This window comes from Prionailurus bengalensis, chromosome B3 (genome assembly GCF_016509475.1).
Source record: "Prionailurus bengalensis isolate Pbe53 chromosome B3, Fcat_Pben_1.1_paternal_pri, whole genome shotgun sequence".
NCBI classification, from domain to species: Eukaryota; Metazoa; Chordata; class Mammalia; order Carnivora; family Felidae; genus Prionailurus; species Prionailurus bengalensis.
This window is the reverse complement of record NC_057355.1, coordinates 55,990,295-56,018,179: the sequence shown is the minus strand read 5'-3', so window position 1 is coordinate 56,018,179 and position 27,885 is coordinate 55,990,295. Positions and strand designations below refer to the sequence as shown.

At 37.5% G+C, this 27,885-nt stretch overlaps 2 protein-coding genes across 5 annotated transcripts in view; one reads left to right on the top strand and one right to left on the bottom strand.

Annotated features, from left to right (window-relative positions):
- Nucleotides 1-216: 216 nt before the first annotated feature.
- On the top strand, nucleotides 217-26,705 carry SLC24A5 (solute carrier family 24 member 5). Its single transcript, XM_043555492.1, has 9 exons — nucleotides 217-380; nucleotides 1,089-1,268; nucleotides 18,495-18,578; nucleotides 18,672-18,775; nucleotides 19,111-19,211; nucleotides 21,006-21,289; nucleotides 23,362-23,568; nucleotides 25,463-25,564; nucleotides 26,283-26,705. Exons 1-9 carry the CDS (start codon nucleotides 260-262, stop codon nucleotides 26,603-26,605), a joined length of 1,506 nt encoding a protein of 501 aa, XP_043411427.1. The 5' UTR covers nucleotides 217-259; the 3' UTR covers nucleotides 26,606-26,705.
- Nucleotides 18,864-27,885, bottom strand: part of MYEF2 (myelin expression factor 2) — a 38,391-nt gene continuing 29,369 nt past the window's right edge. For 2 of the 4 annotated variants that reach the window (XM_043555488.1, XM_043555490.1), the window contains one exon: nucleotides 25,906-27,345. In XM_043555488.1, the coding sequence (XP_043411423.1) occupies nucleotides 27,182-27,345 (164 nt within the window). In that variant the 3' untranslated portion in view covers nucleotides 25,906-27,181. Of the gene's footprint in view, nucleotides 27,346-27,885 lie in introns of all 4 variants that reach the window. The other 2 variants (XM_043555489.1, XM_043555491.1) reach the window with 2 other exon arrangements.

Genomic DNA, 27,885 nt, shown 5'->3' with positions numbered 1-27,885 from the left:
CCTCAGGAACTACAGCTGTACAGAATTGTCTGTTCCCCACCCCACCCCACCCCCCACCTCCTCCAGCCTCTCTGGAGCTTGGGGCTTCTGATCAGAGAAGCTTGTCTGGTTCCTTTCACACCCCACCCCCTTGCACAGGCCTTGCTGAGATGTGTTCTCAGCAGGGCAGCTAACAGGAAGGAGACTCCTCACATGATCCAGCTTAGTCCTCCCTTTCCCCCTTCCCAAAGCGGCACACTGCAGTGAGAGCACGGCAGAAATGCAGACCGAAGGGGGCCAACGGTGGGCAAGAAGGGCTCTGCTCCTCGGCGTCCTCTGGGCCACCGCACACTTGCCTTCTTCAGGTGCACCCTTGCCCCGGCGTCTCCTGAGGGCCACAGGTAGGTGGACACTGGGGTCAGCTGCCCCTGCTGCTGTTGTCACATATGGATGAAAGGGACAAAGAGAGGAAAATTCTCACTTGACTCACTTCGGCTTATGCTTCCTCCTCTGACTTTTAGCACTTAGAAGAATATCAAACACTTTTGATGCCTCGAATAAGTTCTCAAAGATAGCTCAGAGATAATTCACAGACAGCATAAAACAGGCGGGTCTCTAGTTTTTTATTGTTAGAGACTTCATCATGAAAAAAAAATCTTCTTTCGTCTTGGAAATTCTCTGCAACAGTGGAGGATTCTTCACAGGTCTGTGGACAACTTTGGGCTCTGAGATGGGAAAATGAAATTGTACAGATACTAGAAATCTTTCTCATCAGAGACATAATGTCTCTTTGAGGAGGAAGAGGGGTTCAAAATTCCCTTCTAGAAAGAAAGCAGACAAGGAAGAGTGATTTCATAATTTTTCTTCTTGTAGTTCTTTTGCTATCATCAGCTTATTTCATTAAAGCATCTCTTTCGGGTCCCAAAGGTTATTTTTTTTTAAACTTTACAGCTGCATCATATTCAAAAGTGTTTTATACATTTTCACCAGGGTTCTTGAAATTCCACTGTTACCCCACACTTAAGAGTTTTGTTGAGAAATCTCTCCTTGTGGGCTTGGAACGAGTGACACCAACATATTTCAAACTTTCTCCCTCTTTTTCTTACCAGGAAATAGCACCCAATGCATTGTACCTCCATCCCTGGAATTTCCTGAAGGGTTTTTCACAAAACAGGAGCGCACAGATGGAGGCATTGTAATCTACTTCCTAATTATCCTGTACATGTTCATGGCCGTGTCTATTGTCTGTGATGAGTACTTCCTACCCTCCCTGGAAATCATCAGCGAATGTAAGTGGCTGGAAATCTCCCCCATCATCTTCCAAATTAATTGTGCCACAAATACGTGGCTGTCTTTAATTTTTTTTTTAATGTTTATTTATTTTTGAGAGAGAGAGACAGAGAGAGACCGAGTGTGTGTAGGGGAGGGACAGAAGGAGAGGGAGACACAGAATCAGAAGCAGGCTCCAGGCTCTGAGCTGTCAGCACAGAGCCTGATGCTGGGCTCGAACTCAGGAACTGTGAAATCATGACCTGAGCTGAAATCAGACGCTTAACCAACTGAGCCACCCACGCACCCCACGTGGCTGTCTTTAAAACAGCTCAGCAACAATTCTGTCCATCTCAGCTGGTTGCAGAGATGGCCTTCTGTGTTGTGGGGCCCCTACCTTCTGGAACTGGCCTGCATGTGGTTTTTCTTGGTGGTTCACGTGCAGCAGAGCATCTTTAAATGAGTACCCAGCAATTTTTATTACACTGACTATCTCCAGAAACTCTTTGTCTGCTGTACTACCTGGCTGGCAGTTCGTTCTAAACTGTTCCAAGTTTCCACATATATGCACTTGGTGTGTACCCCTAATACAAGAGACTCCTAATGCTTGCCATTTTATGCTTTCAAAAACTTTTTTTTCTGTTTTACTCTAAAATTGTAATTGTTTTTAAAGGTAGATGGTAAACAAATGACATTAAGGACTATCTTCCTCCCCATTTCCTTTTTCAGCCTTCTGTCAGTAAGGAAAGTAACTGATGTTTATGAACCAATAAATAAATAAGTCCTGCGTCCTGTGTAAAGTGACCTCAGGCATCAGATAATTGTAAATTCAGTTATTAAAAGTTAAGCTCACTTTCAGGTTTCTGAAAATAAGATCTGCCAGGCTAAGCCCCTCTGTTCCATCCCCTCGGCCAGGTACATTGTCCACAATTCTGAGCATATCCCTTTCATCAGTATACCAGTCCCTAAAATCAGGATATCAGTGATGATTCAGGCCATATAAGCAAAAGGCCAGCAGAAGTTTCCAGTCTGTCTCTTGCTTGGTTGGTTTCATTGGTTGAACGCGCTCATTTCAGAGAAGGTTAAAGTTAAGGGTTTGGTTTCCTACTGCATACTCAAAGGATTGCACAGAAACTGCATCCTCTCCCCCCATCTCACATGCACATACATGCACGCACACACACACACACACACACACACAGATTGCTGGCATTTCTTCCCAGAGAGAGAGAGAGAGCTAGAATATTAACTCTCCTTTTTCCCGTGGCCCCTGCTCCCCAACCCCACTGAAATGCTAGTCCTTCTCTCTCTTGTTCACTGCACCATAGCGGTACCCTTAAGACCTAAAACAGGACCTGGAAAGAGCAGAGGCTCTCAACACATATTTGTTTAAAGAAAAAAATTAATAGAACAGGTAAGCATGTTTGTTATTATTATTATTTAACTTAAGTAGTATAAATATATACATTTTTATATTGACATTCCATTTTACATTGACATCAATATTTTTCTATAATAGAGATTAAATTACTTTCACATCGTATTTTTACTCAGATTGATGAAATGCAAGAAAAATAGAAGAAAAAAGTAAAATCACTACATTTTCATCACCCAGAGACCCCCACAGTTACCATTTGGTGTATTTTCTTTTGACCTTTTAGATCTTGCTATATATACAGTTTGAAGTACACTCAAAGGTACACACTTTTTCCTCATATATTTTATTCTACACATCTCCCCATATTATTAAATACTCTTCAAAAACATGATTTTTAACAGTAGCATGATTTTCCAAATGATTTAAGATCCTAACACTGGGTTTTATACATGGTAGGTACCCAGTAAAAATTTATCATAATTTTAAAAATTATTAATCTCATTGAACATTTGTGTTTTTTTAATTTTTTTATCCTAAGCAATGTTGTGCCCATACATGTACAAGATCTTTGCAAACCTCTCTGATTGTTTATTGATAAAGATGCAGAGCTATGCATATTTTAAGCTTTATTTTATACATTACCAAAAGCACTTCACAAAAAGGGTGTGCCAACTTATACCTCCAGAATGTGGGATAACTTCCGTTCCAGAAAACCATGAATAATATCATTTAAAATGTCTGTTAATTGCTTTAAAATGGAATGTCATTTTGTAAAATTGTATTGATCCAATTATTTGTGAAGTTGTAAACATTTCATGCTTACTGCAATTTGTGGTTTTGCTTTTGTGCTTTTTTGCCCATGTTCTGACAGGAGGGTATTTGTCTTTTTCTTACTGATTTCCAAGACATTATTTTAATATAAGGATATTAACCCTTTTTCTAATATCATTTCTATATCACATGCTTTTTCATAGTTTGTTGTTTGTTTTTATAATTTGTTTATCACATTGAAGTGTACATATTTTAAGTAAATTTATAAATATTTTCCTTTATGATTCTCCTTTTGGTTTTACACTTAGAAATTTTTATCTCCAGGTCAGAGAAATTATCATAATTTCTGTTACGTGTAGTTTCTTTTTTTTTTTTTTTTACATTTCTTTCTTTCTTTCACCAAGAATTTGTTTTGCTATAGAATTCAGTGCTACTTTTTCAGAAAGTTAACCAATTTTCATATACTAAATTCTTATATATATGTATGTGCCTCTGCTTCCAAACTCTTAAATGTTGTAATAATCTATTTGTTCATCCTTGTGCCAGTAGTGAACCTTTAATTAGACGATGTACATAGATTATGTTAATTATATTAACACTAAGAAATTTTAAATTCAAGGTACTCTGTCCCACCTTGAAAATTTCTCTTCCTGGAAAATAGAAAAGTCAAAAAAATTTTTTTCTTTTTGTTTTCACATTTCCTTTTTTTTTAATATATGAAATTTATTGTCAAATTGGTTTCCATACAACACCCAGTGCTCATCCCAACAGGTGCCCTCCTCAATATCCATCACCCACCCTCCCCTCCCTCCCACCCCCCATCAGCCCTCAGTTTGTTCTCAGTTTTTAAGAGTTTCTTATGCTTTGGCTCTCTCCCACTCTAACCTCTTTTTTTTTCCTCCTCCCCCCCCTCCCCCCATGGGATCCTGTTAAGTTTCTCAGGATCCACATAAGATCTTTTTTTTTTTGTTTTTTGTTTTTTGTTTTCACATTTCCAAACTATACCTTGACTAAAAGAATAAATTCATCAAGAATTTTGTTTATAAAAAATTGTCTTGGGAGTGGTAAATAAATAAATAACTTTTCTAGCCTTGCAGAAGCAACTGCATTAAAATTTAGATTGCTACTTCAAAATAATCTTCATTAAGTGACTTCATAGAATATTTATAATAATGACTTCCACTAGGCCACTTGTGGAATTACTTTGAAACATCAGCAGCAGACAAGTGAATCGCTCTTTGCTGTGAAATATAATACAGTAGCTATTATGAATGTGTAAATTGGTATTCAGTCCAGAATTGGGTTCACAATTCCAATGTGTGGGAGGGGAGCTGGCAGGGGAGGGGGGGTGCAGTTCCCCCAACAGCAAGTAATTCTGACACTATCTACCCAAAGATAGCATCAGATCCCAGACTGCCCTCCCCATCCCCAACTGATCTCAGATGCCATTTGCAAGCCCAGATTATTATGCTTCTGACTAACTGGTTACAGATTGGGAGTTCCAACAACCCTCTTCTTGGGTTTCAGATAGCAGTCATAAGGCTGGGCTGTTACCTATACTTCTGACCAACTGGGTGTATAAATCAAAGTTTCCCATGACCTCCTTCTTGGGTTCAATTAATTTGGTAGAGTGGCTCACAGAACTCAGAGAAACATTTTACTTCCTAGATTACTAGTTTATTACAAAAGGATATAACTCAGGAACGGCCAGAGGGAAGAGAGAAACATGAAGCAAGGTATGAGGTATGCCCTCTCCAGACATGCCACTCTCCCAGCTCTCCAAATTCCAGCTTTTTGTTTTTTAACAGAGGCTTCATCACATAGGCATTGTTGATTACATCATGACCTTTGGCAATTGATTCAGCTTCCAGCCCTCCCTCCTTTCTCTGGAGACCTGTGGGTGAGACTGAAAGTTCCCGCCTTCTAATCACATGGTTTGTTCCCTTGGCAACCAGCAGCCCTCTACAGTTGGGGCCCAAAATGTACCTCATTAAAATGACAAAAGACAACTTCATCAAGCTCTACAGGTAGGAATTTCCTGCTTTGGGGAGCAGGAACTTTTGGGAGCAGGCTTTTGAGGCAGGAACTATGGATGAAAACCAAATATCTATTTTTTTATAAATCACAACATCGCAGCAGCCCACCTCCTGGTCTTCAAACACGTACCCCTGGTAGCAAAACAATCATAGAAGTTAAAAGATACTGGCACATTACTAGACTCTCATTCAGTTCATTAGTAACTAACTACCTAGTCCACAGTGCTGAGCTACACTGCATGCAGGCAAGCAATACTAGCAATAGCCCGCCTTCAGTCCGTTCCTGATCACACAATCTAAGGTCATACAGGTGCACAACTAGTGAGTGATTTTTACCACAAACAATATGGCTGAATTGACTGTTAATCTCAATTTGGCAGATGGGGCGACAGTGCATCTTATCCCACCAGACCCTTAGGGATTGTGACACAAAGGTTGAAGACAACCATTCCTTAGCAATCCTCCCTGCTTCCAGCCCTTGTGGCTGCAGCCCCGGTCCTTTGACCACTACATCTAGCAAGGGCACAAAACAACAAAGTTAAGGTGATGTGAGGAAGAAAGAATACCAACACCTTCCCCCTCCCACTCTTCCCCAGATCCACCAGAAAACAGAAAGCTATTTAGTGGGGGGACACTTCTTCAGGACGCCTCATGTTCAGGGTGAGCATACACTGGTGAAGGCTTATAGGCCAACCCTTAGTGCCCTTATCTTCCCCCATTTTCGATAACCAATATTTCAATTGCCCACTCCGATTCTCTATCAAGCTTCTCTCTCTGCCTATTGCTAGATATCAAGGACCGTAAAATGCGTTCCTTGGTCTGGAGAAATGGTCAGCAATCCAAATCAGTGCAATATCTTTGGCTCCTGTTCTTGTATAGTATTTTGAGCATTTGCATCTAATCCTAGAGAAGCAAAGCCCATTGCAGAGGCAGTGAATACTCCTGTCAGGACCCACTTTTAGGCCCCAAAGACTACCAGTATCAATATTTCTTGCCAGCTTTGGTCAGGACCTTCCTACTAGGGAATCTGCCACATAGCCCTCTGTAGTCTCTGTCTCTCTTGTTGGCAGATAGAACAGTTCTTATTGGCATTTTTGTGTTTCTGGGGATACAAGAAGAATGTGTCTAGATTCAGCCCATCTTTGCATTGCTCCAGACCCTCATGTCCACTCAGTCCATGAACCCAGGTAGCCATCTCAAAGGAGCACACAGGGATATCTACTTACCTATTTCAATTGCTTTCCAAAATGGGAGTTCGTCTTATAGGCTGCTACTTTCATGCACCTTTCAAATTTTCAGAGTGATTTCCACAGGGTTATACCTTATGTGGGTATACCTTTAGCACCCACATTTCTGTTGCCTTTCTAATCTGACCGCGTGGCCACCCAGATACCAAGTTCCTTTCATCCTTTCTCTTCCCAAACCAAATGCTTTTGTGAGCCAGGGCCATTCCAGCAAATCCCCCTTTACTGAGACCAAACTAGATAGGTTCTGAACCCAGAAAGGTTCTTTTGGGTTTTATGGAGGCTTCATTACACAGGCATGATCAAATAAATCATTGACCAATTTATTCAACCTCCAGTCCCTCTCCCCTTCCTAGAGGTCAAGGGTGGGACTGAAAGTTCTAACCCTCTAATTACAGGGTTTGTTCTTAGGTAGGGTCCAAAAGTCGCTTTGTTAACATAACAAAAGATGCCTTCATCACTCTCAATTCTTAGGAAATTCCAAGGGTTTTGGGAGCATGAGTCAGTAACTGTGGCTGAAGACCAAATATATGAGAGAAATATATTTTGGTCGTCTGAATGACCAAATACGTATTTCTTATAAATCACAATATCACATGTGTGATTGATGGATACCCACGCTGCTGCTAAATCTTCTTCAGCTGCTGAGAACTGACCCTGGTCTTGAGTGCTGAAAATACTGGCAACAAAATGAGTTAGAAATAGTGCTGGCCTGATTCATTTTTTAAGTGCCTATAAATTAATTCTGTCATTTCTCTTTTCAAGGTCTAGCATAGTCCATCCAAATTAGGACATCAGCAATAAAAAACAATTTCCCTGGGATTTGTTTACATCCACAGAAACTAGCCTCAGAAAAGTCTGCAAACACTTTACATTTCCCCATAGTTCTTTTGAAGAGCATTGGGTTATAATAATTCCACCCATTTTGTCAACTAATAAGGATTAATGTAATCCTGAAAACAGTTTACTGAAGCATTCCACAATGTGCTGGAGTGTTGTTATTTATTTATATATTTAGTTATTAGCTATTTGTCAAAAAACAATTATAGAAGACCAAGCATGGCTCTAAATTAAATAGAGACGGTTTCATTTGGTCTTCACAGAAACCCCACAAAGTCAGTTCTATGAGTTTGGTTTTGCTGATGAGAAGCTGAGATGATACATAATTACCTAAGACCAGCCAACAAAGCCTTCCCTCTCCAATGCTGACATCCAACAATATTCTCAACTGCTCTGATATAATTTGACACATCCTTCTTTGAGGTTAGCAGCCATAATACGGTTGTTTCAGAAGAATTGTTCTATTTGAACAGTCTTTTTTTTAAGTTGATTTATTCATTTTGAGAGTGAGAGTGTGCATGTGCAAGTGGAGGAGGGACAGAGAGGAAGGAGAAAGAGAATCCCAAGCACACTTTCCCAGCACTGAGCCCAACGCAGGACCTGAGCCAAAAATCAAGAGTCAGTTGCTTAACTGACTGAGCCACCCAAGGAACCCGTGAACAGTTTTAAAGGGTGTTTTCATCCCAACAGCACTGGAGTTTTGACAAAAAGAACCAACAACAGCATCAAATACTCATTGTAACTATGGAGGAAGTATACTACAAAATAAAGAGAATCCACTGAATTGCTTAAAAAAATCAGTTTAGACTTTCAGCCACTTATTGGAGGTTGTAAATTAATGTTATAAACACTTGCCAAATACAATAATTAGACCCCGAGGCCTAAGCCTTTGGTTGCCTAGAATGCCCATGAGATCTTAGTCTGGTACTGTGAAACCAAATCATCACATAGGTTGCAATGACTTTCTGTAGGGTGCATGTTATAAGTCCCAACCTAGAACATGTTGGGAGAATTGACAGGACCCTGGCCCACCCCAGCCCCATCACCTCATTACCCACTCCTCAAGCCACCAGTAGTAGTTCGTTTGGTCAATGGAAGGGTCTTCAGATGAAGATAGAATAGGCTCAGGACTCTCCATGCAGAGGATGAGCAGGACATGGTAGAGGCCAGCCCTCTTGCTGATACCCACCCTGGACCCTTTTTCTGTCTGTAGCTATCTATGTTGATCTGGCAATTTCCTCTAGAGTCACCACCACAGGAGGCTTCTTCCAGCAAGGCTCTTTTCTTTCTCCTTGCTCTACTTATGATCACAGAAGCCACACAAACTCTCCTCCCCACCCCACCCTCAACACATACCTCTTGTTAGACAACCCGAGACATTTTGCTGTCATCTTTACTCTGTAGCACCAATATGGAAATGCTGTTCCTGTGCCCTCTTCCTCGAATCCCATTTTCTTTTATATCCACTGAGGTTCTCTCGGATAAGAGGCTAATGATGATTCATTGAACATAGAGGAATGAAGTGAAATTAATCCACATCATAGAGGGAATAAAAATCACACTCTAGTGTCCAGAGCATTTTACCTTCAGAGATAAGACCCAGTTTCTGAATTGGGAAATAGAATTGAGAGGATTCAGGGGAAGGGGTTATAAATGATGTCATCAGAGGTGGAATATTATCTGAGATCAAGGGAGCTAGAGGTAATGGGGTAAAGAATAATCTTAAGGGAGCTCCCTTATCCCCACCAGTTGTGCTACCCTAGACCCGGAGTTGGGTGGATACACTGAGGTGTGTGTGAGACAGAGACAGAGACAGAAACAGACAGATTCCAAATGAGGACAAGGAAGAAAGGGGGGGGGGGGGTGGTCTTTGTGGTCTCTGTTCATTCATGTAAGCCTGACTTATGAAACTGTCTAAAATTCCCATGCTTGGCTTGTAAAGCTAGTCACATCTGGTACTGTTTGCTTGGGGTTTCTTCTTTCTTCCAAAAGCTCTATGGTATACTTGTTGGATGGTCTATCACAATACTGCATGATCTCATGGTTCATGAGTTCGAGCCTTACATCGGGCTCTGTGCTGACAGCTCAGAGCCTGGAGCCTGTTTCAGATTCTTTGTCTCCTTCCCTCCCTCTCTCTCTCTTTCTCTCTCTCTCTCTGCCCCTCCCTGGCTCTCACTGTTTCTCTCTCGAAAACAAATAAACATTAAAAAAAAAAAAGAACAGACTACAGAGATTATAATTCTTTACTCAGCAAAAATGAAGGTGCAGAAGGTGAGTGATCAAAGTCAATATGGATATGTTTGGGGCAAATATCAAATCTAGAGTGCATCTGCTAGACCTTGAAAACCAAGTTTAAGGCAAATAAAAGCAAGAGGAAGTACGTTTATGAAACCCATTCTTTTATCTAATCTAATAATCCATGTAACAACTTTAAATGATACTTCAAATATCTCTGGAATATTCTGTCTAGGGTTCCTTTTATTTCTTTTACATTAAAATCCATATGATTTTATTCAATCTTTAGTGACCCTTTCTTTTTTAAAAAGTGATATCTTTAAAGTATATTTAATATTTAACTTAAATATAAATTAATATTATATAAATTAAAAATATAATAGAAACCATATTAAATTATAGCCCAGATAAGACTATTAGATCTCATCTCTATAAGCAGTTTGGTTTTAGAAACACAAACATTAAGCATAAAGCCAAAATAAATCCTTTTTATGTATACTTTTGATATGTAGTAGGGGTCTCTTAGAGTTGTTTAGCCACTGTTTACAGTAGCTTTGTTTACTTTTTCTCAAGCTAACTTCGTAGAAAACTGAGGACCCCCTACAATTGGTCATTTGATATAGCCCAAAGTCCACAATGAGCTGGCTAAGACACTTGTCTTTTTATTTATTTATTTTTTAAAGTTTATTTATTATTGAGAGAGAGAGAGACAGAGCATGAGTGGGGCAGGGGCAGAGAGAGAAGGAGACACAGAATCCGAAGCAGACTCCAGGCTCTGAGCTGTCAGCGCAGAGCCCGACGTGGGGCTTGAACTCATGAACTGTTAGATCATGACCTGAGCGGAAGCCAGACGCTTAACCGACTGAGCCACCCAGGTGTTGCCGACACTTATCTTTTTAAATGTTACACTAATATACTACTCAGTTAGGAATTCTAATTCCTCCACCATGCTGACCCTTTGAGGTATAACATCTTTTTTTTTTTTTAATGTTCCTTTATTTCTGAGAGAGAGAGAGAGAGAGAGAGAGCACGTGCTAGTTGGGAAGGGGAAGAAAGGGAGGGAGACACAGAATCTGAAGCAGGCTCCAGGCTCTGAGCTGCCAGCACAGACCCTGACATAATTTAAATGCCTATTTATTTATTTTGAGAGAGAGAGAGTGTGAGCAGAGGAGGGACAGAGATAGACACAGAATCCAAAGCTGATTCCAGGCTCTGAGCTGTCAGCACAGAGCCTGACATGGGGCTCAAACCCACGAACCATGAGATTATGACCTGAGCTGAAGTCAGGTGCTCAGCCAACTGAGCCAGCCAGGCGCCCTGAGGTATAACATGTCTTAAGTGAAAATGATCTTAATAAGGTGTTGGGGAAACATACTTATATAAAATATCTAATTTGTTATCAAAAGGGTTTTTTTTTTATTCACTCTGCTTTGAACCATGTTTGCCCATGTTCAACTGCAACGTTATGTCTCAGAAATAGACAATAAGAGAGAAATGTGAGTTTTAATTCCAGGTGGAATTGGTTCTAAATGGATAAAAGTGAAAGGGAGTTGAATAATTCCGTGGGTATGGCATTTGGATAGCCAACAGTTTCAGGGGATTGTTTGATTCTTAATCCTCATGAAATTTACAGAGGCCAAGCCTTCCCAAAGAACAAAGAATCTAAGAACCGTGCTTTCTCCCTGCCACAAGGGCATTCATGCTCGTCTTAAGAGCATATTCATCTTCTTTGTGTTTCTTTTCTCTGATCTAAGTTGTGGTCCCCTTGGACTGTATCTAAATCTACCCAAGGTATATCGATCTGAGTAACTGCCAAGTTGTCTGGGTATTACCAAGATGCTATTGCATATACAGGCAACAATAATAATAGTAATAGTAATAATAACAATAATAATAAAGCCATGCATTAATCTCTTTGCTTTACCTACATGGATAGCTGAAAGAGTAGCTTTTGAAAGTAAAAAAGATCTAGGTGTCTATCCCGTCTCTGCAATTACTATCTATGTGACCTTGGGCAAGTTATGGAGCCAAAACTGAGGTAATTGTGAGGTTTGGAGATAAAGTGTCTTATACATGCATTATATGATAAGCTTAGGCCAGGTGGAAAATCACTATAATGTTATAGACATTAGATTGGAGGTTGGAGGGAGTCCTCATAAGTGGAATTAGGTATTTAAAAGCATTACACAGGGTTTCAGAATTTATTCCCTCATAGCTCAGATAAAATATGAGGTGGTAACTATAAAGAAATCAAAATGTTTTTATTTATTGCTAAAAACATCACAGAATATATATATGTTGTACATTGGGAAGCTAGGCATTTATCCCTATGATGTTAAAGCTGTACTCAAAAAAAATCTAAAAATATATTTGAAATTAATGTTAGAACAGTTTTGCAAATCATAAAGCACCTTGGTTTGCTGTCACACTTCATTCTGGACCGAAATTAAAACTACTCAGGATGACTACCATCCCAGTCACTGGAGGTGGGTCTGAATGACCTTTGATTGGTCATCCTAATCCATTCACAAAGCATGAAAATTTGCTGCCACTGGAAAGTTTCTAAAATTGTATTAGAGGATGCCAAATTACATATAGCTTATGCTTATAACTATTAAAATGTGCATTGTGAAAGGGCTGGAGATACATTAAAATGATATCAGTGGTTAAAACACAATGGTAAACATGTAAGTGATTCTTCCCCTTCTATATTCCCACACTATCTCCTAAATTTTCAGTAATGTAGGAGGTTTTTTTTATTATAAATTTATTTAACAATAAAAAGTGGCATAGAGTCTAAAAGCATAGAATCCATATCCTACATTTTGATAAAAATTGACAAAATTAGAAGAGGCCTCAAAGAGTATGTAGTCCAACACTCCATTTTACAGATGACAAAATGTAAGGCTTGTCTGAATAACGTGTCTAAAATCCCATATTAAGTACAGGCAGGGCCAGAATACAGGTTTCCATTTTAGTTTAAAACTCTTCCCACTATATTATCTTTCCAGAAGAGAGTTTTAAAAAGCTGTCATAAGCTTTTCAACATAGCATCAGAGAAGAGAACATGTGTAAGAAAAAGTCTGATGAATTTTGGTTTAAGTTGTGGTCCCCATAGACCACAGGTCATTATCATAAAGTTGCACTTTATATAAACAATGTAACGATATCTAAACCTATAAAGAAAACTCACCTTGAACAGTTCTCCTATATCCTGAAGGAAATGTGATTATTCCTTTAGAGTAATAAAGAGGAAAAAAGTAATAGCTCTGGGGGGAAAAAAACCAGAACAATTTATCTTTAATAATAAACTATCGCAGAGAGAAATGCTACCCAAAGGTCAGCGAAGACAAAGTCAGTCTATTCTAAAGTTCAAAGGTATAAACCATTTTACAAAATATGCTTAGAACCTTAAGATATGACTTGTTAAAATATCTTTGAAGTTTTATACATCCATCGTTACAGAACCTTTCCTTTCATAACTCAATTAGAGCCCAATGAATAGCAACACACTTTTTTGTTACTACCTTTTGATAGTGAAAGTGTTCAAAAGGGTCACTTATTTTCCTTCCTTGTGACAAACAGCTCAACAGATCATCTTTTCCCGCCTGAGACTGAATTTTTCTAATGAAGCATTCTTAAACTAGCGTTAAGCAAAGATTGGTCATTTACTATTGAGCTGCACCAAGTTTGGACATTTAGTTCAAAATTAAGCATTTTTTTCTTTTGCAACTTCATCCACATATTATCAGGCCCTGATTTAATTAGAGAATTCATGCTAATATCCAATATCACTAAATTTATACATTCTCTGGAATATGCTAGAAAACTTCCAAAGTATCCCTGACTCCCAGTAACTATTATTTGCCCTAGGAAAGAATAGAATGGGGTAGTTATATGCCCATGCCATGAGGCAGGAAAGAAAATAACTGAGTCGCCCAACATGTTATAATTGGCCTGCCTTAGTGCCATTTTTACATTAGGTTTCTGTGGTGAAATAGAAATAGCATTGGATTTAGAAACAACAGACTTGGAGTTTATGCCCTAACTTCTCACATATAAGATCCTTACTATCCATGTAACTGAGTTACTTAACCTCCTGGGCCTGTTTCCTCATCTGTAAAATGGAAATACCACCACTCATATCAGAGGATAATTGAGATTATTAAATTATGTATATGAAAGTGAATTGTATACTATGAATGTAAGATATCATTTACTTCATTCCTGAAATGAACAAAGTTAAGCACAGAGCAATATGTCTTATCATGTTCTATTTTAAAATTTTATGGCCAATTGGTCTTGCACAGAGTCAGCTAGATAGATGATAGATAGATAGATAGACTCTAACCAGCAAAGGAAATGTTATGAACTGTGTTGCACACAATATTACTTCTCTGCCTTCATTCATCACTGCAACCTGTTCATCAAGCAACATGACCAAAGGCAAATAGTGAGGAATCATTCCACATATCCTAAGAGGACTTTTCACAACAGAGGCTTAACAGGTGGCAAAATAGCTCAGACTAGATAGAGCTGGTTAGGCCTCTTGAGACCAAATAACCTCATGACTAGGGCTGGCATCACTGGCAAGAAGGAGGTGGATGACTTTCCACACACACTTCCCATATCTTTCAAAATAAAAGCTAAAATCCTTGCTAGGATTCACAAGTCTTACATGATCTAGCCACCTATTACGTTTTACCTTATCTAACCTTTTACCTAATGTTAACCAGAATCTGAGATTTCAGCGCATCATAATCTTTTTTGCTGGTAGAGGGTCTTGCCTCAAGGTTGATGGCTGCTGACTGATTGGGGTGGTGGTTGTTGAAGGTTGGGGTGATGTGGCAATTTCTTTTTTTATTTTATTTTTTTTATTTAAAAAAAAATTTTTTTTTTCAACGTTTATTTATTTTTGGGACAGAGAGAGACAGAGCATGAACGGGGGAGGGGCAGAGAGAGAGGGAGACACAGAATCGGAAACAGGCTCCAGGCTCTGAGCCATCAGCCCAGAGCCTGACGCGGGGCTCGAACTCACGGACCGCGAGATCGTGACCTGGCTGAAGTCGGACGCTTAACCGACTGCGCCACCCAGGCGCCCCGGCAATTTCTTAAAATAAGACAAAAATGAACTTTGCCACATCGATTGACTCTTCTTTTCATGACCAATTTCTCTGTAGGATGCAGTGTTGTTTGATAGCCTTTTACTGACACTAGAACTTCTTTAAAGATTGGAGTCTATCCTCTCAAACCCTGTCATTGCTTTATCAGCGAAGTTTGTGTGATATTCTAATTCCTCTGCTGTCATTTCAACAGTCTTCACAGCATCGTCACCGTCTCAAGAAACCACTTTCTTTGCTCATCCATAAAAAGCAACTCCCCACCCACTCAAATTTTATCATGAGATGGCAGCCATTCGGTCACATCTTCAGGCTCCACTTCAAATTCCAGTTCTCTTGCTATTTCTACCACATCTACAGTTACTTCCTCCACTAAAGTCTTGAAACCCTCAAAATCATTCATGAGAGTTGGAATCAAATTCTTTTAGACTCCTCTTCTGTTGATATTTTGATGGTTTTCCCATGAATCGTGAATGTTCTTAATGGGATCTAGAATGGTGATCCATGGGCTGCAGAATGAATGTTGTGTTAGCATAAAAACAGCATTAATCTTATCATACATCTCTTAATAGAGCTCTTGGGTGACCAGGTGCATTGTCAATGAGCAGTCATATTTTGAAAGGAATCTTCTTTTTGAGCAGCAGGTCTGAACAGTGGTCTTAAGACATTTAATAAACCATGTTGTACATAAATATACTGTCATCTATGCTTTATTGTTCCATTTATCGAGCACAGGCAGAATAGAGTTAGCATAATTCTTAAGGGCCTTGGATTTTCAGAATGGCCAATGAGCATTGACTTCAAGTTAAAGTCACCAGCTGCATGAGCTCCTAACAAAAGCCTGTCCTTTGAAGGCTTGAAGCAAGACATTGACTTGTCTTCTCTAGCTATGAAAGTCCTAGATGGCACCTTTTTCCCGATAGAATACTGTTTTGTCTACATCGAAAATCTATTGTTTCGCCATCTTCATTAATGATCTTAGCTAGCTCTTCTGGATAACTTGCTTTAGCTTCTGTATCAGCACTTGCTGCTTCCCCTTGCACTTTTATGTCATGGAGGTGACTTCTTTCCTTAAATCACACGAACCAATCTCTGCTAGCTTCAAACTTCTTCTGCAGCTTCCTCACTCACCCCTCTCAGCCTTCATTGACTTAAAGAGAGACCGTCTTCTGGATTAGGCTTTGGCTGGAAGGAATGTTGTAGCTGGTTGGATCTTCTGTTCAGATCACTAAAATCTCCTCTATATTAGCTATAAGGATGTTTTTGCTTTCTTACCTTCTGTGTGTTTACTGGAATAGCACTTGTAATTTCCTTCAAGAACTTTTCCTTTGCAGTCACAATTTGGCTACTGTTTGATACAAGAGGCCTACCTAGCTTTTGGCCAATCTCTGCTTAAAACATGTCTTCCTCACTAAGCTGAATTATTTCCAGCTTTTGATTTAAAGTGAAAGATTTGCAACTCTTCTTTTCTCTTGAACATTTAGAGGCCACTGTAGGGTTGGTTATTCATTGGCCTAATTTCAGTATTGTGTCTCAGGGAATAGGGAGGCCTAGGAGAGGGAAAGAAAAAGGAGAACAGCCAGGCTGGGGAGTAGTCAGAACACATACAGTATTTATCAGTTAAGTTTGCTGTCTTATCTGAGTGCAGTTCATGGCAACCCCAACAGTTTCAAGAGTAACATCCAAGATCACAGATCAGCATAACAAAATATACTAAGGGAAAAGTTTGAAATATTGAGAAAATTATCAGAATGTGATATAGACACATGACATTAGCAAATGATGTTGGAAAAAAGGCACAGATACACTTGACACAGGGTTGCCACAAACCTTCAATGTGTAGAAAACACGTATCTGTGGAGCACAGTAAAGTGAAGTCTGCCTCTACATATGTGCCTAGCTTTCTCACTTGAAAACTTTTAATTTACCTTCTCCGCAAAGGCCTTTCTGGCTACCCAATCTAAAATTACAATCCTTTCTTCATGACATTCTATATGCTCCCCACTCCCTGCTTTTGCTTCCTTCTATTTCTAACATAACACATATTTTGCTTATCTTGTCTGTTTCTTTTCCCTAGAATTAAAGTTCCACGGGAACAGAAACATTGGTCTTTTTTTTTTCTGCCATATTCCAAGCACTTAAAAAAGCATCTGACATAGTAGGTACTCAGTACAACAATAGCCAGGTGTTCTATCAGTGGCTGCTTAACAAATCACCCCAAAACCAGTGGCTTAAAAAATTATCATGGTATTACCTCTCACAGATGCGAGGGTTTCCTGGGCTCAGCTGTTAGTTCCAGCTTGACGTATCTCATGCAGTTATAGTCAGAAGAGAAGGCTGGAATTATCTGAAAGCTGCCTCTCTTTCACATGTCTGGTGCCTGGGATGGGGAGATTCAAAATTTGGGGACTGAACTAGTAGGGGTTCCTCAGGCACCTCTTATTTCTGTATGGGCTCTTCATGAGGTATCTCCAGTACAGGAGTTTCATGGTGGCTGGGGTTTTGTGTGGTGGTTCAGGGCTCTAAGGCAAAGGTCCCTAGAGAGAACCATGAAGAAGTTTTGTCACCTTTTATGTCCCAGCCTCAGAAATATTATGGCTCTGCCATGTTAGTCAAAGTGGTGACAGGGGGAGACAGAAACTCCACTTTTGTGGGGGGGTGAGAGGCAGGGAATGGAAAGGTTCTGGAAAATCACCAGGACACAAATACTGTAGCCATTTTTGTAAAATACAATCTGCCACACCAAGAATAAAAAAGCATGCTACTTCCATAGGCTACTTCGTAATGTACCAGTAAAACCTAGTTGGGGATTTCTGATGCAACCTTGTCTCAGCCTTCCCAAAACAAGGTAGTCTTTTCAACATGACTTTCTCTTCTCCTTCCCATAGTAGATCCCTTAGTTCTAAAATTGAAAGAGCCAAAAACTTCCTAAGACCCTTCATCTCATCACTGAAGACAGTGGATGTGCTTGTAAGTCTCGGGGATATACACAAACGATTTGAATACTAGTATTTTCTTGGGCTTACTACTCTAAAATTTTAATGGTTGTAGGTTTTAAATCAATAGACTCTAATTATACAAAAGTAATTCTTATTTGGTTTTTAGTGAACTAATTTCTTCTCATTTGTATTGACACAGTTGAAATTGCCAATTTGTGAATAATCCTAATTCAGCTTCACTTACAGATCTTAAAAACTACCAATATTCGTTTTTTCTCCTCTTTCAAATTGGATTAGGACTCCTGAGATACCTCAGTTTCATCAACTTGTACAGGAGCCCTGTTGACAGTACTATTTTAAAGAAGTCTGGCTGTTGCCATACACCTACAGCCACCCAGCTAGAAAGGAAGTTCTTTCTGGGTCCCACAAAACCCTGCATCTTGGCATTCAGAACACGGAGTTGCAGTATAGCTCCCTTGGTCTCTGGCCTTCTCTCCCCTTCTAAGGAAGCATTAAGTAATGGATTGATAGAGCAAGACTGGGTTCCTCTAATTTTTTAACCTGCATGCTTTATTTTTCCAGTTTAAGTCACGGTTAGTGCTTTTCTGTGAAGCTATAGATTTGAATGTTTAGTTATAGAGACATTCCCTTTGTCACTTTCACATAATTTCATTTGTCTGCAGCCCTTGGACTGTCTCAGGATGTTGCAGGTGCAACTTTTATGGCAGCCGGTAGTTCAGCTCCTGAGCTGGTTACTGCTTTCCTGGGTAAATATCGCTCCTTATATTTTTTGCTTACTCAATGTGATTTTATCTTCTTCAAGTCTCGTAGTACTAATGTAGCAATTACCTTGCTCATAGGTGTATTTATCACAAAGGGAGACATTGGCATTAGCACCATTCTTGGATCTGCAATGTATAACCTCTTTGGCATCTGTGCAGCTTGTGGCTTACTATCTAATGTGGTATGTAAAACAACTTTACTCCACAAATTTATTGTCTTGACACATTACAAAAATGGTTTATGGTCTAGAACAAACAAGGCACTAGTAATGTGTTCAATCAAATTTATTAATCACTAGAAAAACATGTCTTTCATTTAAAGTTAACCCACAAATAGCTCTTGGTCAAATTTATGAAAACCAGAGAAGGTTCTGAAACACTGTTTTTCTTAAAATTCCTTCTCTAAGCAAAATGCAAAAGGTTACAATATTTAGCAACAAACATATAGTTTTAGTATTGTGCTAAGCATGTACTTGAAGTTACACTGTAATGGAAACAGTAAATTATCATTTTACAGGCCTCAACGCTATCATGTTGGCCCTTATTCAGAGACTGTGCAGCATATGCAATTAGTGTAGCTGCAGTTCTTGGCATAATATTCGACAACCAAGTTTACTGGTAAGCTTGAAATGATCATTACTCTTATGGAAAACACAATTACAGAGAGGGTTTTTATGAAATTCCAATGGTTTAGCAACATCTCTTTTTCGGAAATGTTATTTCAGTCACTTCTCAATTACCTACCACTTTGGTACCATTTTCCCACATGCCTCTGAGCTAACTTCCTCATCACAGGTGCTGGTTGGGTTTTCCCTTTGAAAGTTCTTCAGTCATGTGAGTCTCCTTGTCTCACTAATCACTGGACATTACCACCCTTCCTTCACCCCTCAGCCTGTTCAGTCTCCCCTTTTGTTGTTAATTAAAGCCCCAGCAGTTGGGTCTTTTCTTCTACTGGGTGGTTTACCTTGCCTAGGTTAGAAGTGGTCATAGTCACAAGACCGGAGAGAAATGACGGAGGAAGTAAATTTTAAAATCTTTAAATTCTTCCAACTCTCTCTCTGATGTTCATTTAGCAACAACTATAGCCTTCTTCCTCTAAGAATCAACAATATATAGGTATTAGCAATTGTTTGCTTTACCTCCCAGTGTCTTGCTGTTGCAAGAAAATGAAAAAGAGGGTGACTCAGTGGACAGCTAATAACTTTTTCAACTAAGAAGAACCAGGTATCTATTATGGGTTTATCACTATGCTAGGAGTCACAAGGGATGGAGAGGAATGTAAAATGCACAGCCATATAGACTGTGCACTGCATAATGCTACAGGATACCAGAAAAATAGAAAACAATGTAAATGGCACCTTTCTGGAGTATTACAACTGGAGTTTTACAACTTTCTGGAGTATTACAACTTAGCAACCCTGCATAAGACCTGCAGACAAGAAACTTAAAATCTTGCAGGGAGCAGAATTTCTAAATGAATCACCCTGAAATCTAGTCTCTCCCCCAAAGAAAGCCTATTGGCTATAGTAGGGATCCTTCTGGAACTCAGCAGTTATCTTTAAAGTGACAATGACTGTCCTAATGATTGTCTCTAAAGGGACAATGACAATAATTTTAAGAGTATCCAAACCTATGCTCCCTCTATTAGGGAAAACAAGAATTCTGTGCTTTCAGTGTAGCAGAGCTTCACTGGCTATAAAATAAAAGGTAAATGAAAGGTTCAAATGTAGTGGTATTACCTAATCACAACTCTTTAGGAGACCAGAGTATGGGACAACAGTTCTTAGTGTCTATGATGTAATTTCATTTTTTAAATATCCTTATTGTCTTGTGACTACAAGCCAAATTTAGTTATATCAAAAAAAAAAAAAAAACCAAGAAATGAAAAAAAACCCTGTAAACTGAAAAGTCCCAAAGCCTTATATATTCTGAACAGTTTACACAAAATTCTTACACCAGATTTGAATAGACACAGTTGAAATGAACTAACAGATAAACCATATTCTTTTATAATACTGTATATTTTGAGGAATGCATGCTGTCAATGAACTGAGATGGAGAATTCCCATCACTATTCACTAGTTTAACTTTTATTTTGAAAGTCTACAATTTTTATTTTCAAAGCATTTTTTATGCCTATAATTTGTAAAGTATAAATGAAGACAATGAATTTAGAATCCTTGGTTTTATTTGAAATATAGAAATGAATGCCAAGCTTTTATGCATAAATTTGTAATAATGCTGTGGCCAAGTTTGGACACAACTATAAAACCAAAATACACCTAGAAATATTATTTGCTTGTTTTATTGCTGTGTTGGAAAATTATTAAGCAGATACTGCCCCCAAACTACTAGCTCTACAAAACCTTTGTTTTTTTTATTTTAAAATACACAAATTTCTCTAATTTATAGGTATGAAGGAACTTTACTGCTTTTGATATATGGATTATATGTTTTGGTGCTGTGTTTTGACATTAAAGTTAACCAATATATTATAAAGAAATTCAGCCCTTGCTGCACTTGTCTTGCCGAAACTACGGAGAGGAGAAGTGAGCAAGAACCACTGATGGGATGGGAAGACGAGGGTCAGCCACTCATCCGTCGGCAATCAAGAACTGACAGTGGGATTTTTCATGACGATTCTGGCTACTCTCAGCTTCCTTTAAGTTTACATGGTCTTAGTCAGGTTTCTGAAGGTAATAAGCACATCATGCCCACTATTAAATCTACTCACTAGAAAAACTTGTCTCATTTTGATTCAGCAATTACTATATACTTTTTATGTAAAAGACACTGTGGATATTCAGACATGATGAAGAGGTGGTCCCTATCCTTAAGAATCTTCCAGTACTGTAGAGAAAAAAGAAAATAGCTAGAATACGAAGGTTTAAGTACTATAAAGAGGAGAAAATAAAGTACAACTGTAGTTCCTAAATGGGACAGACTGTATAAAATTTGTATAAAAGCTAGGAAAGATAACCACAGAGAAGGCAGCATTTAAACTGAGCCTTGCGGAATAGATCAGATTTTAACTGATGGCCTGATTTATTACCAATAATTAACAGTTACAGAAGTCTGTTATGTAAATAACATAGAAGTAAAAGTAAAGTATATTCGATAAACTGATGGCCAACGAATTAATATGAGCAAAAGGCCTGGTCAAGAACTTGCATACCTGGAGCACAGAATGTATACATTAAAGAAGCAGATTAAAGGTTGATAGTAAAGAACAGGAGAGCCTTATATGCTAGTATGTAAATCTTTGCAGGTTTCTGAGCAGAGCAATCAGAGGATAAAAGAAATGGAGGTCTGTAAGAAGCCACTAAAACAGCTGGTGTGTTTGGTAGGTGCCTGGACAGAGCAAAGGAGTAGGAATAAAAGAGACAATGCAGAGGAAGCATCACCAAGGTAGGGCAACTGAAAGACTGTACAGGTCAGAAAAGGGAGCAGAGGAAATTCTGAGGCTTCGTTCATGACTGATTGAGAAAAGGGGAACACCACTTACAAAAATTTGGAATTTAGGAAAAAGTGCTGGTGTGCGAAAAACCAGTTTTAAATATGTCATCTGAAGCAGTTGCAGAACATGTGGATAAATGCGTTTAGTAGAAGTTCATCTAGGGCCAGAAACAGAAATTTATGCATTAGTTTTCTACAAAGTGGTTGTATGAAACAGATTCTAAATTTACCTAAGTACATTAGGAAGCTATTCTAATTTACTACCTAAAAAAATTACAACATGACATTTCCCCTTCTTATAAAAATTAGTTTCTAGACTTTCAGGTGCAAGTGGCATATTGCTAAGTTAAATTTTTTAACAAGAAATTCAAAAGAACCAAAAGAATCTTTTCATTACACTAAAATTATATCTAATATTATTTAATGGTCCATTGGCTGAAGCTTTGCAAATTTTTTCATGAGTTATTTTACTGGCATTAGTTGTAATGTAATTTGATCCAATACATGGCTACATTATTATGGTACATTACAATATAGTACATTATTTTGTAAATGCCATGCAAATTTTAAATAATTTTAAAGTGAACTCTTATTTTTATCCAATATATTATTGTCTTCCACTAACTTAACAAAACAAATTAAATAAAAGAACATACTCAAGTTTTATAAGTTATATTGTAGATTCCATACTAGTTCCTATTTTCTTAAAGGCTCTTCCTAAGAATTATAGTGAATTCCAAGTTTAACAAATAAATGTTAAGAAAGAAAACTTGAAGCCCCCCAAAAATCACAATGATATTTAGAATGGAATATTCAACTTAATAAAAATATTATGCTATAATTGTTTTATACATCGTAAGTATGCATTATCTGATACACAGGGCAGGCTAGAGACATCATCAATACTGGAGGACAGAGACAACTATATTAGCTATAATAGGTAGAAGGCAAGTTAGACCCATAAGCAAAAAAAGTTACTAAAAACCATTCATATTGTAGAAAACCAAGAGAAGTCCAACTGACACTTAATAAACATTATGTCTAATACATTTACTGAATGATCCAAGATATTTTGATGGATTTTTACGTCCCAAATCAAGAAATGCTGAGTATCGCATTTTATACTGTCTGCCCTAAAGTCTCAATTAGTTCCTTTTTGCCAGCAATATCAGTAATGAGGTATTCAAATGTTTTAAATAGCCTCTTAGAAACTGATACAGCTAATTTATTTCAATATAGCTTTCTAAATGGACATTTCCAACTTAATTGGCCATTTGAGAAAACTCAAAATCATTTATTTTTTCCTCAACAGATCCACCAAGTGTTTTCAACATGCCTGAAGCAGACTTAAAAAGAATTTTTTGGGTACTATCCCTTCCTATCATTACCTTACTTTTTCTAACCACACCAGACTGTAGAAGAAAGTTTTGGAAAAATTACTTTATGATAACCTTTTTCGTGTCAGCACTATGGATATCCGCATTTACATATATCCTGGTTTGGATGGTCACAATAACTGGTATGTATCTTTAGAGCACAATTTAAAAAAGAAAATAATCAGTTTCACAGAAGAACTGCTTATATTCACTAAAAGTCTAGCTAAGGAGGAATTTCTCTTTCCACAAAGACTAAAGATAACTGCTATTTACAAAAAGATTAAATATTAATATACCAGCAAGATCATTCAGGGGTTTGTAAGTTGTGTATTACATACCAACTATATTCTCAAATACTATGCAGCCTAGAGTTACAAGTCAAGGGATCTTCTTATAAATGAAATCAAGTACACAGGATGTCCTCCTATTATGCTAATAATTAAATCACATTGTATGGGGTCTACAATATGCTGTATCCACTGAATTCTATTCCACAATGAAAAATATAGCAAAGGGACAATATTTTGAGAAAACAGTGCATGCTCACTGTTTAACTGGATTACATTTCACTTTGCTTTTGGATATGGCAATACAAACCAACTACGAAATGGGTAAAAAGTACATAAAATAAAATTTAAGTTTAGGTTTCTACTACCTTCATGATTAAAATTTAAATATTACTGCTGGCCATAATCAGCTCTAGTTTCACAGAACTCCAAAAGAAAAACACTGAATATAAATATAGGTAAAAAAAAAATCAAGGATTTCTCCCAGAAAGGTTAACCCAAATGAACATATCAGAGGTGAGCAAACTATGGTCTGTGTGCCCAAACCGTCAGGACTCCTGTTTTTGCTCATTAAGTTTTACTGAACATAATCACACCCAATCATTTATATATTATCTGTGGATGTTCTCACACTGAAATGGCAGAGGTGAATATTTGCAACAGAAACCATATAGCCTGCATTGCCTAAAATAATTACTACATGGGCCTTTACAAAAAAAGCTTGCCGATCTCTGACTTTCCCCAAATTAATGTATGACTTAGAATAGCATGCTAGCAAAGAGCAGAGTATTTCTTTTCTTTTAATGACAAGGATGAAAAAGTCCAATTAGCTTGCATATTAAATCTCTCCAAATTTTCTCAGCCAGAATATACTTAACAATAGGAAATCAGGAAAAGAGCAAAATCAAGTAACAGATCATAGAACAGCCCCCAAGATGATAAATATTAGTGTTATTTATGTACATATGAACTCTGGCAAACCAGTAACAAAAATTACCAACCAACTATAATTCCAATATCAATATATAAAGCATGCAATAAACAGCTACTTAAAGTACTTTTAATTGACATTTTAAGAAAAAGACTTTAAGGTAAGTATTCAATTGCAACATTAAAAGAGCAGTTACATGTTTTTTTATTTAACTTCCCTCTGATTCTGTTTCTGAACACATTTCTGGAAAATGCTGCACTGACATCAAACCTAACAGAAGGATTAATAAATCGGGAACATGATGTTAGGAAGATTCAGGTAGAACCCGATTTTTGTTTTCCTTTGTTTAAGGTATATCACCAAAGTAGGACCTAAAAAATGTGTACCATGTTAACACATTTATAGGTTAAAAATAGCTATAAACAACTTGTTTAATTCTGACCACTTTAAGAAAATGCTTTGCAAAAGAGAAAATAACCAATCTTATCATTAGCATATATTAAGCAACAACCTTGATCAGTTAATAGTGAACATCCAAACCTTTGGTAGGCATTATCAGGCAGGGGAATTATTCCTTAGTAGAATTTTGTCTATTAAATATCTTTAGATATCTATCATTAAAAATCTGTACTACCTGTATTACCCAATTTACCAGTCTTATTCAAATATTTTTCTAGCTGAAATCTAAGTACATACTGGTTGTGAAATCTAAATACGCCTATTTTCTTTTTGTTCAGGAAGGAAATATATGAAATAACTGCAGAGAATGGTTATTGAATCTATAAGATTTGTAACTTGTAGTATCTATGTTTATTATAGGGGAAACATTAGAAATTCCAGACACAGTAATGGGCCTTACTTTATTAGCAGCAGGAACAAGCCTGCCAGACACGATTGCCAGTGTGTTGGTTGCAAGAAAAGGTAAGAGCTAGGTCCCTCGTGCTGCAATGCCCATTCTTCAAACCTGGCTGAAATACACTGAGCAAAAGTACCTTTAAAAATATTTATTTCCTCAGGGCACCCGGGTGGCTCAGTCAGTTAATCGTCCGACTTCAGCTCAGGTCATGATCTCATGATTCGTGAGTTGGAGCCTCGCATCAGGCTCTGTGCTGACAGCTCGGAGCCTGGAGCCTGCTTCAGATTCTGTCTCCCTCTCTCTCTGCCCCGCCCCTCGCTCAGTCTGTCTCTCAAAAATGAATAAACATTAAAAAAAAAATTTCCTCAGCATACTTTGAAGAAAAAAAAAAGAGTGACTCAAGAGGAAGGGTTTACTATTTAATTGCAGATTAACTTCACTAAATCTAACCCCCAAATAATACTCATCTGAAATGTGCATTAAATCATAATTAACCATATTAAATGAGAATGAAAAGCAACAAGTAATCTACAGACCTTATTGAAAAATGGTTTAATAAATAAAGATAATTATTATTAAATAAATGTTAAGACTTTAAATACTAACCCCCCCAAAATTAAAAAATACAAATTCAGTAAGACTTTTGTTCTAATAACAATTTTCCAAAACCAACAAACAAAAAAAATTTCCAGTGTTTTTTTATGAAGCTTATTAATAAAAATACAGCATTGGTGTGCACATTTTAACAACATGCTTTTTTTTTGTTTTGTTTTGTTTTTGCAGGCAAAGGAGATATGGCTATGTCTAACATCGTGGGATCCAATGTGTTTGATATGCTGTGCCTAGGTGTTCCATGGTTTATTAAAACTGCATTTATAAATGCATCAGCTCCTATAGAAGTGAACAGCAGAGGACTAACTTACATAACCATCTCTCTCAACATTTCTATTATTTTCCTTTTTTCAGCAGTTCACTTCAATGGCTGGAAACTAGACAGAAAGCTGGGAGTAGTCTGCCTATTATTATACTTGGGGATTACCACATTATCGGTTCTATATGAACTTGGAATCATCGGAAATAATAAAATAAGGGGCTGTGGAGGTTGATATTAATAGGGTTATGTGGAAAACGTGGATGATGGGAGAAGGAAGAGCAGGAAAACTCCATTTCTTCATTTAAGTCAAATAAAAAATATCCTGAACTTTAGAATCTAAAACTTACTTACAGTAATTCTTCATCACCAAAGAAAAGTAATTTAAAACCAACCCAAAATCACATCCTAATTTGTCTGAGCCCTTTCTTTTCAAGGACAATTACATATATAAAATGGAAGTTTTGAAAAAACCATCTGTTTTACCTTACAGTAAGTTGATAAAAGTTGAGGAAACTTGGACAAATCCCACTATGTAGTACTGAAAGTAACAACAAGAAAAATGGCTTATTTCATTAAAAACAGTATAACCATTCATTTAAACTGAATGACCAACTTGCTGTCTTTAAAAACCCAAACTTGAGATTAACAAAAACCACAGTATATTTAACACTATACTGTTAAAAGCTGGTGGGAGTTTTAAAAGTTCATTTTTACAGCTTTTGTAAGCATACAGTATTACTAAAAAAAATGACTTTTTCTAGGAGATTCAGCAAAACAGATGTAAGAATGTTCCAACCGCGGTTTAAAATTACGCATTACGATCCAAGCGAACATCGATTTCTCTGCCACTGATTTTTATGCCATTCATTATTCTGCATGCTTTTTCAGCTGATTCTGGGGAGTCAAATCTGACTGTTCCACAGCCTTTTGACTTTCCATTCTCCATTTTTATTTCTGCAAACATTACATGACCTGTGAAATAAAAATTATAAAATTACTAGTCAGTTTAAGTGGATTTCATCTCACTACACAGGTCTGATATTCCTCATAGCCAATGAAATGATAAATAGCTGGCTAAAAATATTAATGATTTAAAAATAACATCATATAAACATTATTCTCATCATTTTACATTCTGAATATAAACATGTTAAAGTATACAAAATAGGAATAAAAAAAATTTGCTTAGGATTTAATATTTTATTAAAGTAGAACATAAAAAAATACTTTTAAATTCTTAGTTTCTGAAGTAAATTTATAGCAGCAAGGCAAACAGCATAAAATGCCAGCAAGTCACCATGCACAATAACAAACTTACAAATATGAACAAAATTACTTTTAGAAAAAAAAAATTTTTTTTTCACTTTCTGCCCAGTCTCCCCAATCTCTCCTTTCCCTTTTATCTTCCTTTTCATTATTTCACCACTGCAAATAGTAGCAACTGCCCAGAATTTCAATTTTTACCAGGCCAAAAAGGGCCCCACTAATTCTACTTATTAACCACAGTGCCAT

Bases quoted from the DNA above. Each gene is read 5' to 3' on its own strand.
- SLC24A5 (XM_043555492.1), top strand. From the start codon at position 260: ATGCAGACCGAAGGGGGCCAACGGTGGGCAAGAAGGGCTCTGCTCCTC. The intron at 19,212-21,005 runs GTAAGCTTGAAA...TCTAATTTATAG, and splicing joins TTCGACAACCAAGTTTACTG to GTATGAAGGAACTTTACTGC. The intron at 21,290-23,361 runs GTAATAAGCACA...TTTCCTCAACAG, and splicing joins TCTTAGTCAGGTTTCTGAAG to ATCCACCAAGTGTTTTCAAC.